Here is a 17,711-nt window from a genome sequence, read left to right as displayed (position 1 = left end):
ACTGCTCATGGGTTTGCTCACCTTTGTAAAGACAAAAATCTAATTTGTACTAATTTGATACAATTGTCTTTCCAATAAAAGGCTCCTAAAACCATCTTTTATTTCATGATAAAACCTGTACTATTACTAACACTGTCATGAAATAATTAGCTTGGACGACATATCTTCCTGAAAGAACACCATTAGCGTATCTCTCTTTCATTTTCCCCACTCATATATCAGCACTATATTAACATATGGCCTAACGGAAAGGGCTACTCCATCTCTGCCCACAGTAATACAAACAATGATGGGGGAGGGGACACGGGGGGGGGGGGGGGAGAGACACTTAGGCTATGGACTAACCTCTTCTGTGCTTCAGTGGCACCAGGACCCTTGCCCACTCTTCCTCCATAACAGAAGGAAAGTCCCATGTGGTTACAGGCCTGCAGCTCTGTAAGCCAGAGTACGGAAGACCTGCTAGATAACCACAACTCTGAAAAGACAGGCACCAGATGATTTTAATGATATGAAGAAGACTAAATCTGAAGAGAAGAAAACAGATCTACACACACACACACACACAGTGAAAGGGTGATATGAGCTCTCAAAGTAGGACCACCATTTTGGTGGTAATTTGTAGGACTCTATGTTTAAGACAGCCTTAGGGCTGGCCTCCAAAGCCACAGAGAAACCCTGTCTCAAACAAAAAAAAAAAAAAAGACAGCCTTAGGAGAGTCACATTGAACAAACACAGCCCTGCCCTGACTGGTATCACCAAGCCACTTACATCGTTCACGGGGTAAGATTTGAGTAAGCATTCTTCAAGTTACACCTCTGGAACACCCTCCTCTAGCTCTCTTCACCCACCCACCACACACACACACACACACACACACACACACACACAACATCCTCAGAAAGGAAGAGAGAACAATAAACGACCTACAGAAAACTTACACACCAGTTACCTCATAGTTTGGGTGAGAAAGACTGTGCTGCCTGATACAGTCTCTTTTGAAAATAGGCCACACTGGACTAGACTACAAGTAAGCAAATTCTTAAGTGATTTTTGTTGGGATGTTATTGGGACATTAAAGCACCAGCCTTCTGCAGAATTGGCTGTGCACAGCAAACCTCATCACTTCGATGGCCTCGGTGACATGATGGTGACCACATGCTCTCCATATTCTATCTAAGCCCACCTCACTTTGCATTCTTACAAAACATTGGCTCTTGGCCCCATGCCTACTCTCACAAACCATCACTTATAACACTTCAACTACCAGAGAAAAGGGCAGGTACTGGGCTCCTTTGACACCAACCCTCTAAGTCTCTGTCACAAGCGCCACAGGGCCAAGCCATGATGTGTCTAGCATACTGTCCACAATGATGAAACCAAGAGATGAGCCACTGCGCTCAGCAGGGAGTTTCAGTGCAGGAGCCTACACCCCAAGAACACGATGCCATTTGCCTTTGGCTTCCCACGAGTTCTCTGAAGAGAATGGAAGTCTGAAAAGTACATGTGACCTGAATACTCAACTAACTCCAAGACATTCTTGCCTCCTACTCTCAAGAAGCTGTTTCAGTAGCAAATGCATCAGGCTTCTAGGATTTACTCACAATATTTTTAAATTTATTTCTTTTCTGTGTGCTAGAACTTTCTTCCAGCCTGACACATCACTAGGAAGTGAACACATAACCCACGGAGCCCTGCCTGTGGACAGCAGTCACAAGTCACCTGCTCCATCAGACAAAGCAGAGTGGCCTTGGGGCAGGTTGAGTTCTTCAAGCAGGTATTTAATCCAGAAGTATATTCCACGGCAGAAAACAGTAGATCAAATCTACCAGAACTGTTGGAAGTTAGCACTCAAGAGCTACATATTTTAGCAAGTAAAATTCCAAGTACCTTAATTTAAAGTGTACAAACATCTGTGACTTCTAAAAGGCCCCCTATTTCAGTCTACCTAATCACCTAGCTAGCTGCCTCAACTACTGCCAAATTCAAACAGGGACAAAAGAGAAAGAGCTGTTCGGAAGCACAAGCAGTGAGAAACTAAACTGGTAAATAACTGCATTTCTAAGAAAACAACTAATTGTCATTTTCTTCAAATGCACAGGCAGCTGCAAAGGTTTTCGTATGCTAATTTTTTAATTAGAAGGTATTTAGGCAGTGAAAGCTTTCATATGCACTTCTGTTTCTTCATCAAACGTGAACTCCCCAACTTAGCACCAGTATAGCTGGTGGCGGCCTGAAGGTTTACCATCTGCTGCTACCCAAAGTCACGGTGGCCACCTTCAGAACATATGCATCAAAGCCCAGAGATAAGAGACTGAAGAAATACTGCCTAAGTCAGCATAAGGGAGATGATGAAGCCAGAGGCAGGCAACGGGCAAGCTACCAGAAAACACTGAACACTGGGAGGAAGCAGCTACACACAGAAAATCATCCAAGGTCACAGTCATTCCACCAGCCAAACCAAGGGCAAGACAAACAGAACTGCCGAGGGGATGTGATGGCTTTTCTTTTTAAAAGAAGGCTGATCATACTGAAAAACCAACCTTATTCAAAATAAGCCTGTTCTGAGAAAGCTGAAATATAAGACTTAAGTTGTTTGTCCGGTCTATGAATAATAACAATAAAAGCAAACGGTTTACACAGACCCAAGCCGTGCATGCTGGGAAGGGCTTCTCTCCCGGGTACTTCAAGTCCAAAGGGTTCCAAGGAAAGCACACTCTGAACAAGTTTAACAAAATACCAAATATACAACCTGATGTGTGCAGACTGAAGGCGCCTTTCCAGGCACGGTGGCACGCGCTGTCCTGAGTGTGCACGCATGCCTGTGACAATGTCATACTGGGTGTGCACGCATGCCTGTGACAATGTCATACTGGGTGTGCACGCATGCCTGTGACAATGTCATACTGGGTGTGCACGCATGCCTGTGACAATGTCGTACTGGGTGTGCACGCATGCCTGTGACAATGTCATACTGGGTGTGCACGCATGCCTGTGACAATGTCGTACTGGGTGTGCACGCATGCCTGTGACAATGTCATACTGGGTGTGCACGCATGCCTGTGACAATGTCGTACTGGGTGTGCACGCCCCAGTGGACCAATTCTTACCTGTGACTATTTAGGCACTTCACCATCGACATGATTTTTTTTTAGGAATTATCACTATTAATTATAATAAATGACTAAAAATAAAGCAAATGCTTCCAGAGTGACTTGTCTTCGTGAAGAATCATAACGTCGCAATATTGGAATAAAGGTATCTTGGTGCTTGGAACACAGACTAGGAAGCTAAGGCAGGTAGACTGCAAATTCAAGGCCAATATAGACTCACAGAAAGAAAAACGAAAAGAAAAAGAGAAAGGAGGGAGGAGAGAGAGGGAGGGAGGGAGGGAGGGAGGGAGGGAGGGAGGGAGGGAGGGAGGGAGAGAGAGAAACGGGAGACAGACAGGCAGACATCATCTACTTAAGGGATGCCTCATTTAGCCGTCATACATAGCACACAACACTGTAGTGTTTGCTCAGCTGTAACACTGAATCTCAAAAATGTATTCACCTTAACATAAACGCAATATAAAATTTTATTTTTTATTTTTTAACCATAGAAAAATACACAAAAATAATTTTTAGAAAAAAAATTTACCAAAAGCAAAAAAATTAGAATCACAGCACTCAGGAAGCAGAGGCAGGTGGATCTTGATAAGTTCAAGGCCAGTCTGGTCTACAGAGTGAGTTCTGGGATAGTTAGGGCTACATGGTACGACCTTGCCACAATAAATAAGTAAATAGATAGCTAGATAAATAAATAAAAAATGACACCAAAACCATCTTCTAAATCAGTCTCAATGGTAATTAGTGACTCAGTTTGTGTTATTTCCAATCTTATTCTGCATTTTGTATAAGGGTGTTTTGCCTGTAGGTATGTATGCATGTGTGGTGCCGAGGAGGCCAGAAAATGCACTGTAGGCTTGCCTGGAAGCAGATCTTTTGTTTTGCTATTTTTGTTTTGGTTTGTTTGTTTTTCAAGACAGGGTTTCTCTGTGTAGCTTTGGAGGCTGTCCTGGAACTTGCTCTGGAGACGAGGCTGGCCTCGAACTCACAGAGATCCACCTGCCTCAGCCTCCCGAGTGCTGGGATTAAAGGCGTGCACCACCAGTTTGAGGAATTTTTTTCTACTAAGGCTCCCTCCTTTCCTGTGACTCTAGCTTGTATCAATCTGACACAAAACCAGCTGACAAAGTATGGAAAAAATAAGTGGACGTTGTGAACATTTAAAAGCTCTGCTCTGCAAGGACACAGCCCACAGCCCGATAGCAACACACACAGCTTCTTCAAACTCAGAAATAAAAAGCAGAAGCCTGGCTTTAAAGTGAGCAAGGCAGGAGTGAAGCTGGGGCCTGCCACCGTGAAGCCAGCCAAACATATAAAGACAGAAACTGTGTGTTCTCACTTACTTCAGAGGCCGAAAGCAAACGACCTTGTAAAAGTGACCTGTAGAGCAGGGCTCAGAGACTGGACATGGGTAAGGCTGACAACAAACAGTTATACAGCTCAGAACAGTTGATAAAGTTGGATAAGGCTCAGCAACAAGAACTAAACCCTTCAGGGCAGGCGGGGTATACCAACTACCCTGCTCACTGCACATGGCACACATCGGCGGGGATGTCCTGAAACACTACACTGTACCCCACATGTACAATCATTGTATGTCAATTAAAATTCTCTCTGGGGTGGAGCATGCAAGAGGCCTGGGTTTGACACCAAAGGCTGAAGAGGACACAGAGCATGGGACTTTGCTGTGCAGCTGGGGGGAATGCGGGGCTCCTTTGGAAGACAGCTGAGCAGTTTCTTACAGAACCACATCTTCCCTTTCCATGATGCTCCTGCCATCTGCCAATGGCACGGAAAACGTGCCCACACAGAAAATGCCCAAGGAAGGGCCAGCAGCTTTCTTCATAACCACAGGAACGCAGAAACAACCAAGTCGTCCCTGGGGCCTAGAGGACAAACAGAGTGCAGTGTATTCCAGTAAGATTGGTGAGAGCGGGCCAAGAAGAGATGAGCAAACTTCCATAAACGTCATCAAGTAAAGGAAGGCAGATTGAAAGAGCTGCACACTGTGAGTCCCACTGAGGTACTCTGGAAAAGAACCAGCAGTGCCACAATTCAGGGCAAAGGGTGGAGGGATGGCCAGAGGGTCAGGACAGTGAAGACACCCTGAATGACACCATAGTGGTGTAGGCACAAGCCAATATTCATCTGTACAAAGGCATACACTGTAGTCAGCAATAAAGATGAACCTAAATATGAATGAGAAGATATTAAAAATATAATTTTTCAGGGGCTGGAGACATGGCTCAGCTGTTAAAAGTACTTGCTATTCTTCCAAAAGATCTGAACTGGGTTCCCATGATCACCTGTAACTCCAGCTCCAGGGGGCCCCATGCCTTTTCCAGCCTCTGCAGGCCCTGCACTCGAATGCAGGTACCCACACAGACACACAGATATATACATAATTTTTTTAAATACAATAGATCAAGCAGCTTGGGAGCCAGAAGAGGTTCTGATAGTGCCGTCAGGTGGCATAGGTGACAGAATGAAAAAGCAGGGCAGAACCGCTCAGATGGTTTCACAGTGCAGGCTTTGCCTAGTTGGAACATGGTCTGTTCAGCTGGCCTCCTACAACTGACTGGAGCTAGGCTGCTGTGACTGGCTGAGCCTTGGCAGTTTGTTATAAAGATGTATGTGGTGGTCTGGACTTCGAACACTTCCCAAAGGCCAGCTTGTTAGAAGCAGCTCAAGGTGCTGTCAGGAGGTGGTGGGACTTTTAGTATAGAGGACCCAAGAGAAGGATATGCAGGCAGGAGTGTCCATCCCTGGATACTGGCCGCTAGCCCCTTAGCTAAGGAGACACAGAGGCAGTCAATCTATCCTGGGTCTCTGAGACTCACAGTGTTGGGCTTTTCTCCTAGTCTGCTCTCTGTACTGGGGGTGGGAGGTGGGTAGAGACAATGCCAAGGCTATCAAGTCTTGCATTCCCCTGAGCTAGCTCTTTGGATGACATCTAGATCAATCAACTCAGAACAGGTGTGTGTGTGTGTGTGTGTGTGTGTGTGTGTGTGTGTGTGTGTGTGTGTGTGTGTGGCCATGACTATAGGAGAAGCTTTCCACTTAATCTCACTTTTGCTGTCAATTAAAACTATTCTTAAAAATGGCATTTATATATTTTTTTTCTTTGTTCATAAGTCATTTGGCCAAATCCCCAACTCTGGGGCAAATAACTAAATGCCTCACACCCTAAAACAAGGCAAAATGTGGGTTATTCTCCAGTAAATAACCCAGGCAGTAACTATCTCAAGGCCAAACACCGGTTTGACTCCCAGGTATCAACAGCTGCTCCTCAGCAGTCCCTCTAATACCTTGTGAACAATACCCCATCACAGAGATAACTTTTGTGTGATTCTTCAAATCCTAGGCCTGCACACTTAACTACTGCACAGCACCGGCTTCCAGAGGACATGGTGTGTCATCAGGAAACCTCACATAAGGACAGCAGAGGCAGGGTATAAAGGGCAGAGAACGGCTTCACCGGACAGTTAAAGAGCGAGGGAGATGCTTTATGTTTCTGTGAAGAACCTACCCAAGGCCATAAAGGGATGGCTAAAGAGACGGCGAACACTAAAAGCACTGGGTCCACAGGCCCAAGTTCAGGCAGGGCCGTTTAATTCCATCCTGAGTTATCAACCAGTTTCTACAGTTTGAATCCTGAAGCTTCCTGGAGATGGTGGCTTGACTTCGTTAAGTGCAGGTAGAAACCAATCCCTCTAAAAACACAGTCCACTGTTATGTTTCACTTTGGAGATTTGTCTGCATCTGCTGAGAAAACCTAATTCCCTTCAGGTAACTAACTACATAGGATTGCCCTGCCCATGCCCTCCATAGACACTGAGTCAGGGTGCAATGCCCAGAAGCTAGAATGAGCTCCAAAAGCAGCCATCTACTATACACTGGTGAGAAATGGCTAGCACGGGCCAGTCAGACGCTCCCTCACAATGATAATGGGCAGCGACTCCCTGCCTGTGACCCAATGACTCCCTTTCCAAAGTCAAATGCCTCAAAAGTAAGGAAGTTTTAAAAAACTATTTTAAATTTTTTTGTTGTTTGTTTTGTTTTGTTTTGTTTTTCAAGACAGGGTTTCTCTGTGTAGCTTTGGAGCCTATCCTGGCACTCGCTCTTGTAGACCAGGCTGGCCTGGAACTCACAGAGATCCACCTGCCTCTGCCTCCCAAGTGCTGGGATTAAAGGTGGGCGCCACCAACACCCAGCAAAATTTTTTAATGAGTTTATATTTTTATAGAAGATGAAGCCAAAGTTTGGTACTGGCTAAAATGTAACATTTTGATACGATGCAGGAAGTGTACTTAGTGAGTGTGAGAATGCACACTGTCCTCCCAACAGTTTAAAGCCCTTACAAAACACGAAGGCAATGACACTCATTGTCAAACTGGCGATTGCGTTGATGGCAACATAGCGCCTGCCAACAACCCACAGGTGTGCTCTGTGGGCGCTGTGACGGATGCTGCAGGTGTACACAGCCTCAACAACGTTTGAAGTCGTCTAGCTCATTTGTTGTCTCTTCCTGTTGCCTACAAAATTACTCAGCAAGTACACTTGGCCATTTGAAGAATCTAAGGCTTGTCGGAAGAGACACAGAAAACATCAAAATCAACTGTGCAGAGCTGGGCAGGATGTCTCCTGCCTACAGCCCACACTTGAGAGACTGATGAAGGAAGGCCTTGAGTTCAGGCCAACGTGGGGCTACATAGTGAATTCCAGACCAGCTCGAGTTGTGTGAGTCTCCTTATCAAAACCACAAACAGCCAGGTATGTGGTGTATGCCTTTAAAGCCGGCACTGTGGAGGCAGAGTTAGATGGAAGTCTGAGTCCAAGGCTAGCCTCGTCTACATAGTGAGTTCCAGGACAGCCAAGGCTATGTTTTTAAAATGAAAAATAAATAAGACTAGTGCATAGGTTGAAACAATTCTGCAACATGAATTAAGGCATGAAAGAGCACAAGCAAAAGAGAAATGGGTAAAAATGGAGAGGAAGGCAAGGAAAACTGGGAAGCAGGAGTTAGAGGTGAGAAGAGAGCACGTAGGAAGAAAAGGGAAGAGACGGGCACGCACTACACCGCACAGCACGCGCCACAGTGCACAGCACGCACCACAGTGCACAGCACGCGCCACAGTGCACAGTACGCGCCACAGTGCACAGCACGCGATACACCGCACAGCACGCGCCACACCGCACAGCAGTGTGTATGGGGCGTGATCTTGCATCTCCTAACAAGCCTACAAAGGGATAACTCAGAATTATCAACACAGAAAACAATGGTTTGTTCTGCTGTAAGAACTGCAAAGGTGCACAGCGGGAAAGCTCCTGATGATTAACAAGAAGCTAATCACACAACACTGGAGGCAAATCATGGAGACAAAGAGGGAAAGACAGCATCACTCTGATACAGGGAGCTGACATGTGGGCACCAGAGCCCCCATCAAATATTAATATATGATCAATATTTGCTGAACACCACAGGACCAGACAGAAAGAAAGCAACACATGGGTTGGAGAGACGGCTCCCCAGCTAAGAGCGCTGGCTGCCCTGCAGAAGAAATGGGTTCAGTTCCCAGCAAACACATAGCAGCTCAGAGGCGTCTGTGACTCCACTGCCAAGGGTTCTGATGCCCTCTTCTGACCTCTGTGGACACCAGGCACACTCATGGTACACAGACATACATGTAGGTAAAGCAGTCATACATATAAAATTAACATAAATAGCCTCTTTTTTTAAATACGGATCAGCATCTCAGAAACAGAAGGGATGCGTACCACAAGGACTGACATCCACAGCCTCGCCAGCAACCTCAGGTCCACATTCTAATCCAGCAAATGGCAGGTGCTACCGGAGGAGACGTGAGCCAGCCAGCTCCCCCAGGTCACTAACAGGGTATCATACAGGCTGGGAGGAGGCAGCAGGTTCCCCAGGTCACTGACGTGGACAGGCTGGTACCGGTGGGAGAGGGGAAGGACACACGGGTGCACCGTTTTGTCCTCCTACCTCCAACTCTGAAAAAAGTTTTTTAAAAAATCATAGGAGGGGGCTGGAGAGATGGCTCAGAGGTTAAGAGCACCGACTGCTCTTCCAGAGGTCCTGAGTTCAATTCCCAGCAACCACATGGTGGCTCACAACCATCCGTTATGAGATCTGGTGCCCTCTTCTGGTGTGCAGATATACACGGAAGCAGAATGTTGTATGCATAATAAATAAATAAATAAATAAATAAATAAATAAATAAATAAAATCATAGGAGGAGATGATCTGTCCCCTGGCATACTCAGCACCAGCAGAGGCAAACAACAAAGCAATCTAGGGTCAAGCGACAGGGAGACAGTTGAGTGGCTTACAGTGTATGCAGAGTAACCTGAAAATATCAGGATAACTGAGAATAACACTTCCCAACTGGATTGAATAAAAAAAAAAAAAATGATGTTCGTAATCAAAAACATAAATCATGTACATGGTGAATTTTGAATTGTTAATCAATAGGTACAAACACAATAATTTTGTCTATAAAATGGTATAGTCTGGAGGCACCAGGAATCTGTAAACTTCCCATGTGCTGTAGGTATTAAAGATAAATGAGATCATGACTTAGCTATTCAATTAGTAATAAACTAAGTCCTTTTGGTAACTGTGGGGATTTTCTGCTTCTGTAGGTTTAAAAATGTCTCTCACATACCGAATGAAGTTCATTAGGCATAATTGCTTGTATGAAATTTTACTGAGAATGAATAGAAAAGGTTGACAGGAAGTGTGGACGTCATGACTACAACAATCCAGTTCTAACAATGATTTGTTACAATTTTAGAACGAGACAGATCTGGCTTCAAACCCAAACTGTCAACTCAAGAAAGCATCCAGTACCTTCTGAGTGGAGATCTAAATAATTTACAGAGAACACAGAACCCTGCACAGACCGGGAGCCTGCGACACAGGGGCTGCCCCTGGCAATCAAAACCACAAGGCACAGTGGCCTCCCTGCAAATGCAGAGACCTGGCAGCTGGCGTGTAGGCCACATGCTGCTCCTGTTCCTCATATTTAACACTGACTGTGGTATTACAGTTTGGGATGAAGACACATCTTTACCCAATATGGTAGGTTTTTGCTTCACCCATCCACAGCATCCCTCCACTGCCATTCTTCTGACAAGAAGCTCAGAAGGTGCCTATCTGGTCCAGCTTTGGCTAAGACACTAAACCTTCAAAGATTCTCTTCTAGCTGGGCAGTGGTGGTGCACACATTTACTCTCAGGAGACAAAGGCAAGCTGCCTGGTTCAAAGCCATCCTGGTCTACAGAGAGAGTTCCAGGACAGTCAGGGCTACACAGAGAAACCCTGCCTCAGGTAAAAAGAAGAAGAGGAGGGGGAGGGGAGGAGGAAAAGGAGGAAGAGGAAGGAAGGAAGGAAGGAAGGAAGGAAGGAAGGAAGGAAGGAGAAACAGAGGAAAAACTAAGGAAGAAAACAGGTATTTCTAACCATGCATCCAATTCTCTCTTTCTCTCTGCAGCTTGAACTTCTCTGGTTCTAGGTACTTCCTGGGAGGAGAGGAAAGAAGTGGACACTAACAAGCAGCTCCAATGTCCTTCCTGGTGCCAGCATGCACTTGTTGTCCCAGCATAACCGGTACCCCTCTTGCCCTCTAGGTTTAAGCAAGCATAACAGAGCTCCAGCCCTCGAATACCTGAAGTCTACACATGACTTATTTGACCAGGTGAAAATGCTCGCTTTCTCCATCTGGTCTTCCTGTGACAGAACTCTGAAGGTCTTCACCAGCCTGATCACTTCTGCAACAAAATGGGCGCCTGTTTGTCTATACTCTAAGAGTCCAACTGCTCCAACTCCCTATTGCATAAAGGGTTTAACAATCCCAACTAAGAAACAGAAGATCACTTCCTTCCATTGGAACACTAAGCCAACAAACAGCCATGGCTATAAGGAGATACGCATTGTAGAATGGCTCTAGGGAGCAGCCCCACGTTACACCAGTAGGTGTCGCTCTGTGACATGTTTTAAATTCTTCACTTCACTCATTCAGCATCTGCTTTGAGGGCCTATGGTGTGCTAGACATAATTCTAGGCACAGGGAACACGGTGAGAAGTAAAACAGCACAGCACTGTGCTCGTGAGCTCCGCAGTGTAGACACTAACAAGAACACTGTTTCATTTGCTCTCTGGATAAAGGTTTACAAACTTTATTTCCTAATGAGGTTTAATACAAAACTGAACTTGCTAAGTTAATAAACAACTTAAGATAATTCACAATAGCAGACACTAAAATGAGACAGAATCAGAGAAACTGCTGGCCCAGATCAGCCCTGTCGTACTCTGTGTTTTCTAGGCCTGAATTTATTCAACACCTCTCTCCCAAATCCCAAGTTTCTAAAACTCAAATTTAAGGTATTCCTCAGTACAACAGAAATGAATTTACCTTGAACAATCCAAACTTTAAGATCTGCCTGCTTGTATTTCACCAGCAGTTATGATGTTATGAACTAAGACTACCTGAAGAGGTGACTGGTTCCCAGACACAGAGCTCAAGAAAACAGCACCTGCCTGAGAGACGCGGGCTGATAGAGACAGACAGCGGTGGTCTGCCTCTGTGGGGCTCCCGGAACTTCCAGAACTTCGTGTGACTTGAGGCTCACAGCACAAACAACAGTCTCACAGAGTCATAAGAAACAAGTCTGACAGGAATGAGACGGCGTGTCTGTACCAAAGTCCCAGCACCTGAATCCACCCAGTTACTGTCTGGTTCAGTCTACTCTCAAACAGAACGCTCCCCATAATGCAAAGGCCACAGGAAGTCACAGAATATTACACTGAAACAACTCCAAAGGCCCTACTGCATAGACTTCTTCAGGTTCAGACTTCATCTGTGCTGCTTTATCTGAGACAATGAAGCTTACTTGGTGCAGGTTATGACTTGATGCTCTTTCTGGAACCCTTCAAACTGTGAGCACTTGCCCAGGCTGCACCGCAGATCGCTCGAGTGCAACAAGGACCCATAAGAGCACTGCCGAAGCCAAGTGGCATCCGATGAACCAAAACGAACAACACTAAGGTTTTTCAGAAACAATGACGAGTGGTCAAGGAGGGGTCCAGACTCGTTTGTGTCAACATTAAGTGGCATTTTCTTTAATGTTATAACGGTAGAACGATCTAGTATTTCCAAATTGACAGGCTCAGTGTTGATAAACATTTGACATGATTGACACATCACCTAGCTTTGTGTGCATGCATGATATGGGGTGGACACATAGTAGGTGCTCATAAACGACAGCTACCAGGAATTCCATCTTTCTTTATGACCGTTAAAATGATTGTTTAACAGCTTCAGACTCACAAATGTAAGCGGCACAAACTGCAGCATCCGACCACCACACCTTGGAAAAGTAAAGTCCCCTTACTCAAGTGAATGCCAACAAATACACACCTTCTCCTTGGCACAGCGTGCTCCACATGACCTTATGCGAGTGGCCGGGGTTTCAGCTCCCCCTGCTGCTCTGTTATTTTACAGTGCGGATGCATTTGAGTCATTTCCCCTTTTGTTTCATATCCTTAAGATCCACAGCTTCAAAGGCAGAATGTCAGCATGCAGTCCATTTATGACTGAACTCTTGAAGAGACACTGAAGAATTACCTTGTCAATCACCCCAAGGACTCTGAAGGCCTTCAGCTCCTCGGCGGGGCTCCTTAGGTTCCAAGGGGGCCTTGAACCTAGTGGTCCTGGAGGCTAATAGGAGATATCAAAGATTACACATCAATCGGGGAGGCACTTGAAGGAAGACTGCCTACTGAAGCAAACGTCAGGCCAAAGGAAACTAAATTTATCATAAATCAGAGAAGGGAAGATAAAAGGAGAAAGTTGCTGTTTGTCTGTAATGTAAAATAAAAAAAATCAAAATAAAGAAAATCAAAACAAAAAAGCAAGACAAAAGCCCAAGTAAATAAGTCACAGCACTGAAAACAGGTTTTTAAAAGGAAAAGTTAATGAGCAGATACTGTTTTTAGAGCTAGCATGAAAATATCTATCCAGTAAGTGGGCAGAGTCAGCTACAACCTTGAGTTAACCCCACACAGACCAAAAGTAATTTAGATGAAGGAAACAAAGAAAAAAAAGTAATTAACAGATTCACTTGGAACAGAAGGGCATAAGGCATCCTCTTGCCTTGAAACTATACTCCTTTAGTGTTTCTTTGCAACATAAAGTAAGCACTTAGATCCTTAAATACCATGTCTTAAGAAGATTAGGCACATTTGAGTTCAACCAGAAAAATCACCAAACAATGGCGAAAAAAATAAACACCCCATCAATATAACCAGTAATTATTAGAACAAAGGTTGGGATGATTTACGAGAAAAAGAACTTTTCTTCAAATATTTGAGTATCTGTGCTGTGGGAAACAGTCTATTAGCCACAGAAGAGATCAGTAAGCCTGAGAAAAGGCTGCTTGAGTGTGACAGTTACAAACAGTATTAACTCCAGACTCCAGTTAGCTCCCCCGCACACACACACACACCCCTGCAGGAAACTAAGCCATTAGAAGAGAAACACTCATGACACCTCCAGTTGGCACTTTGTCCAGAAAGGACTTCTGTAATTACTCCTCACAGTAAAATGTCGGGGGACATAAAGCCTGTTACACGGGACAGAAGGCCTTTCAACAAACTAGATTAGACCAGAGAGGGAACGGCAAACCACTCAGCATTCTAAGGGAATTACCGAGATGCAGCTTGGGACACTTATGCCCCTGTGCAGATGAGCACATCCAGACAGAGCTCCTGGGAAGAAGAACTGCACCCCGATCACCCTCATTTGTTTTGTTTTGTTTTGTTTTGTTTGGGGGTAGTGGGGTCTGTAGCAGCAGCTGAGGTGGTGGCTGAGCAAACACAGAGGAAAAGAGAGGAGGAAGCAGAGGGAAGCCAGCAAGGAGGGTGCCTGAGGTCACTGGGGGCAGTTTTAATGGGGAAACTGTCCAAAAAAAGCATTCTTATCACCTCCAACTTGTTTCCTTGTCCTGGGTGTACAGAGCAAAGGTTGAATCCAGACCATCTGGGATGGCCGATGCTGGAGGACGGGTGAGGTATCTGGTTTGGTTTAGATTTTGTAGACAGGGGCTCATGCAGCACAGGCTGGCTGGCCTTGAGTTTGCTTTGTATCCAAGGTTGATCTCGAACCCTGGGTCCTCATGCCTCTACCTCCCACATGTTGGGATTACAGAGGTGCACTACATCTGGCTAAGGCTGTGTGTGTGTGCTCGTGCGTGCGTGCGTGCGTGCGTGCGTGCGTGCGTGCGTGTGTGTGTGTGTGTGTGTGTGTGTGTGTGTGTACATGCATGTGGAGGCCAGAGGCCAACACTGGATGCCTTCTTCGGTCTCTCTCCATCTTACTCTAGGGGGTGGGGTCTGTCACTAAACCTGGAGCTCAGTGAATGGCTTTATGGATCCTGGTGTCTCGTCCTCGAGTCCCCTGTGCTAGGGTTACAGGCATACAGTGCCATACTCAATTCTTTATGTGGGTGTTGGGATCCAGAGTCCTCATGCTTTACCGACAGAGGCATCCTTAACCTCAGCTTGTATGTTTTAGAGATAACTCGACTTGAGAAAGTATCTCAATTGTACTGGACAATAATAATCTTTTCCAAATGACAAGATCTGGACCTCTTAGATGCCTCAACAAATGTTATTTGATACCCCACATCATTAGGAACTAAAGTAGATGTCAGAAAATGGATGCATTGCTGCCTCCTTAAGAGTTTAAAATCTAGGAGAATGCATGTTTATGCACACAAATGTATATCATGGTATTAGTGTTCCATGTGGGCACTATTATAGGAAGTCTCTTCCTATATGTGATTTATGCTGTATGACTTCATCTTTACCCCAACCCCAACCCCCACTGTGTGGTACTCATAAGAAGCGCTCTAAAAATACCCATTTCACTCCTGAGTAAAGGGAAACTTGGGATAGGGAATTGCTTCCCTCACAAAGAGAGACAGTGGCATCCTAGACAGACCTCAGCTCCCCACCTTACCGCTGGCAATCTTTCTACTCCACAGCACACAGATAAAAAACGTGCACACGTGCACACGTGCACACATGCAGACATGCAGACACTCCCTGCTGCATTACCAAGAAAATGGAAGACCTGGGCACACACCTGGGCCCACGCCCATGAGGACATGGAGAGTGCACTTGGACTTCATGGGCCATAAAGGAGGACACAAAATTGGAAGAGGGTGGGAATGAAAGTGGGGAGTGGATCTGGGAGAAGTGAGGAATGAATATATTGTACACACATATGAAATACTCAAAAATAAACACTTGTTCTTAAAAGCCTTTTCTTTTTTTTATGTAGCAGCATGTAAACCATGTGTAACTCCACAGACCTATGCCTGTCTATGGGCAGCAAAAGGAAAGGAAATCCACACAATTTAAGAGAAGGAGGCTGCAGGGATGAAATCCACACCCCAGGTCCTCTTCTCTCTCTAACAGAGGAAGCTGCGAAGCAATGCAGTCAAGCGTCTAGGATGACAAAGGCTAGTAACCCAAGAGAGGAACAACCTACAATTGTATCCAGGGAGGTAGTGCACGCCTGTAATCCCAGCACCCAGGGTGTTGACACAGGAGGATTACCAAGAAGATGAGGCCAACCAGGGCTACACAAGACACCCTGTCCTTACATGAATGAAATAATAAACTCATTACCAGCAGTGCTAACAGCAGCACTGTGTCCAAGGAGCAGGGAATGACTTCCTAGGTGACATAGCTGATGACCTGTGATGTAAAAAGAGTGCTTCTCTTATAGGTAAGGGCTACTGTAGCAGATGATGTCAAAAAAGAATGGTTAGGTTCATCTACACCAGGACTAAGCACAGACAAGAGAGGTGAGACAGGAAGGTTTAAGACAGAGACGGCAAGATCTGCTCAACTGGACAAGGCCTAGACAGCTGGGATGCAGAGCTCCCTGTAGCACTCTCCACAGCCAGTACCTGTACTTAGCACACAGTAAAGTTCTGCTTGCTCTTTCTGTCCTCTAAAAGGCTAAGTGAAGACTGCCTGGTTTCTCCTTAGAGTTCTGTGTTTTGTTAAGTTGCCAGTTGAGCTACCCAGGTCTCTTATTCAGTGTTCTCTCTGTGCAATGTCCACCCACACACCTGCAGGAGCAGCGTTCCTCTACAACAGTGTTTATGTGCCCTGTCTGAGGACCTTCCAAAGGGAAAAGCCAGGTGTAGGAGGGCACCTAAGACTCTGTACGTCCCACAGGCTCCCTGATGCTGGCTCACCAGCCCCACTCAGAACACCAGCGCAGCAGACATCAGTATTGGGGAAAGACACTAACAAACAAGAGGAAAGAAAGGGTGTCAAGAATCCAGACTCTGAGGGCATCAGTGGATACTTATAACCCTGCAGTAGGGAGAACTGGAGGCCAGCAGGGAAGGACTCTGCCTTAGATAGATGATGGATAGATGACTGATAGAGAGAGGGGGAGAAGGGAGGGAGGGAGGGAGGGAGGAGGGAGGGAGGGGGAGAGAGAGAGCGAGAGAGAGAGAGAGAGAGAGAGAGAGAGAGAGAGAGAGAGAGAGAGAGAGAGATGTCCAGTCAATCAATCAATCAATCAATCAATGCCTGAGCTTGGAACTTCAACATGCAGGACACGGGGTCCCTGAACACAGCTCTTCTGCAGAGCTCTAGCTTTTCAAAGACTTCTTGAGCAAATGACTAGTTCAGCCTCTTTCCCTTAGATGGCTGGCATACCTGACACCTAACCACCTGTTACTGAGTCCCATACCCTACAGCCACCTCTCGCTGAGTTTCAGTATCTTCCAATGACACCTGGCGGGTAAGCCAACAGCATCAGCAAACACAGATGCACCATCGATGCCATCCTCACGGTTGGCATCAGAATCTGCAGGACCTCAGAACACTGTACATCACCGCACATGGTGACATTCACTCGCCCTAGTAACTGCAGGGCAAAATGGATTTACATGTTCTATGTTCTCCATTTAGATAATTTACTATCCCTTTTCTAAATGTAATTGATTTTACATTTTTCTTTAGGCAAAAATGCTATTTTAAATCTTTCACAATTTGGAAAAGCAAAAATAAAAGCAACCTGCCTCCTTCAGTCAAGATTCTATCTTTATCAGAAACCTACCTCCCCAGTTTTCTAGGAGCTTTCAGGTATGAGGGAAAAAGCTGGGAGAGTATTCTACTGGTTTCTTTTCCAACATTTGTTTGCAAAGGATATAATTACAAATAATGGGAAGTTTAGATTTTCTACATTTACCACCTAAGAGGCGCCGAGGCTTCCAAGTTAAATAAAATGAAGAAAATGCCTGGGCAGAGAGAGGGAGCAGCCACTGCCCCCAGAGAAGAAGAGGGAGACCCCAGAGAAGAAGATGGAGACCAACAATGTTAAAGCCCCCAAAGGAATCCTTTTTCTACTGAAGCAGCTACAAGGAGATGTTTGCACCAGAGAAGTTACCTCTCCTTTGCACCACACTGAGAAAAGGGCAGAATCACTCACACCAATCCTCATCATGTCCACTGAAATTCAGACCCAAAGACAGTTAAAGGAGAGAAACAA

At 45.5% G+C, this 17,711-nt stretch overlaps 1 protein-coding gene across 1 annotated transcript in view; it reads right to left on the bottom strand.

Moving 5' to 3' along the window:
* Window positions 1-17,711, bottom strand: part of Rps6kc1 (ribosomal protein S6 kinase C1) — a 124,423-nt gene that overhangs the window by 42,648 nt on the left and 64,064 nt on the right. Inside the window, 1 exon segment of the mRNA XM_027418705.2 lies at window positions 12,759-12,851. Coding sequence (XP_027274506.1) covers window positions 12,759-12,851 — 93 coding nt within the window.

This window comes from Cricetulus griseus, chromosome 5, assembly GCF_003668045.3.
Source record: "Cricetulus griseus strain 17A/GY chromosome 5, alternate assembly CriGri-PICRH-1.0, whole genome shotgun sequence".
Taxonomy (NCBI): Eukaryota; Metazoa; Chordata; class Mammalia; order Rodentia; family Cricetidae; genus Cricetulus; species Cricetulus griseus.
This window is presented reverse-complemented; position numbering and strand designations above follow the sequence as displayed.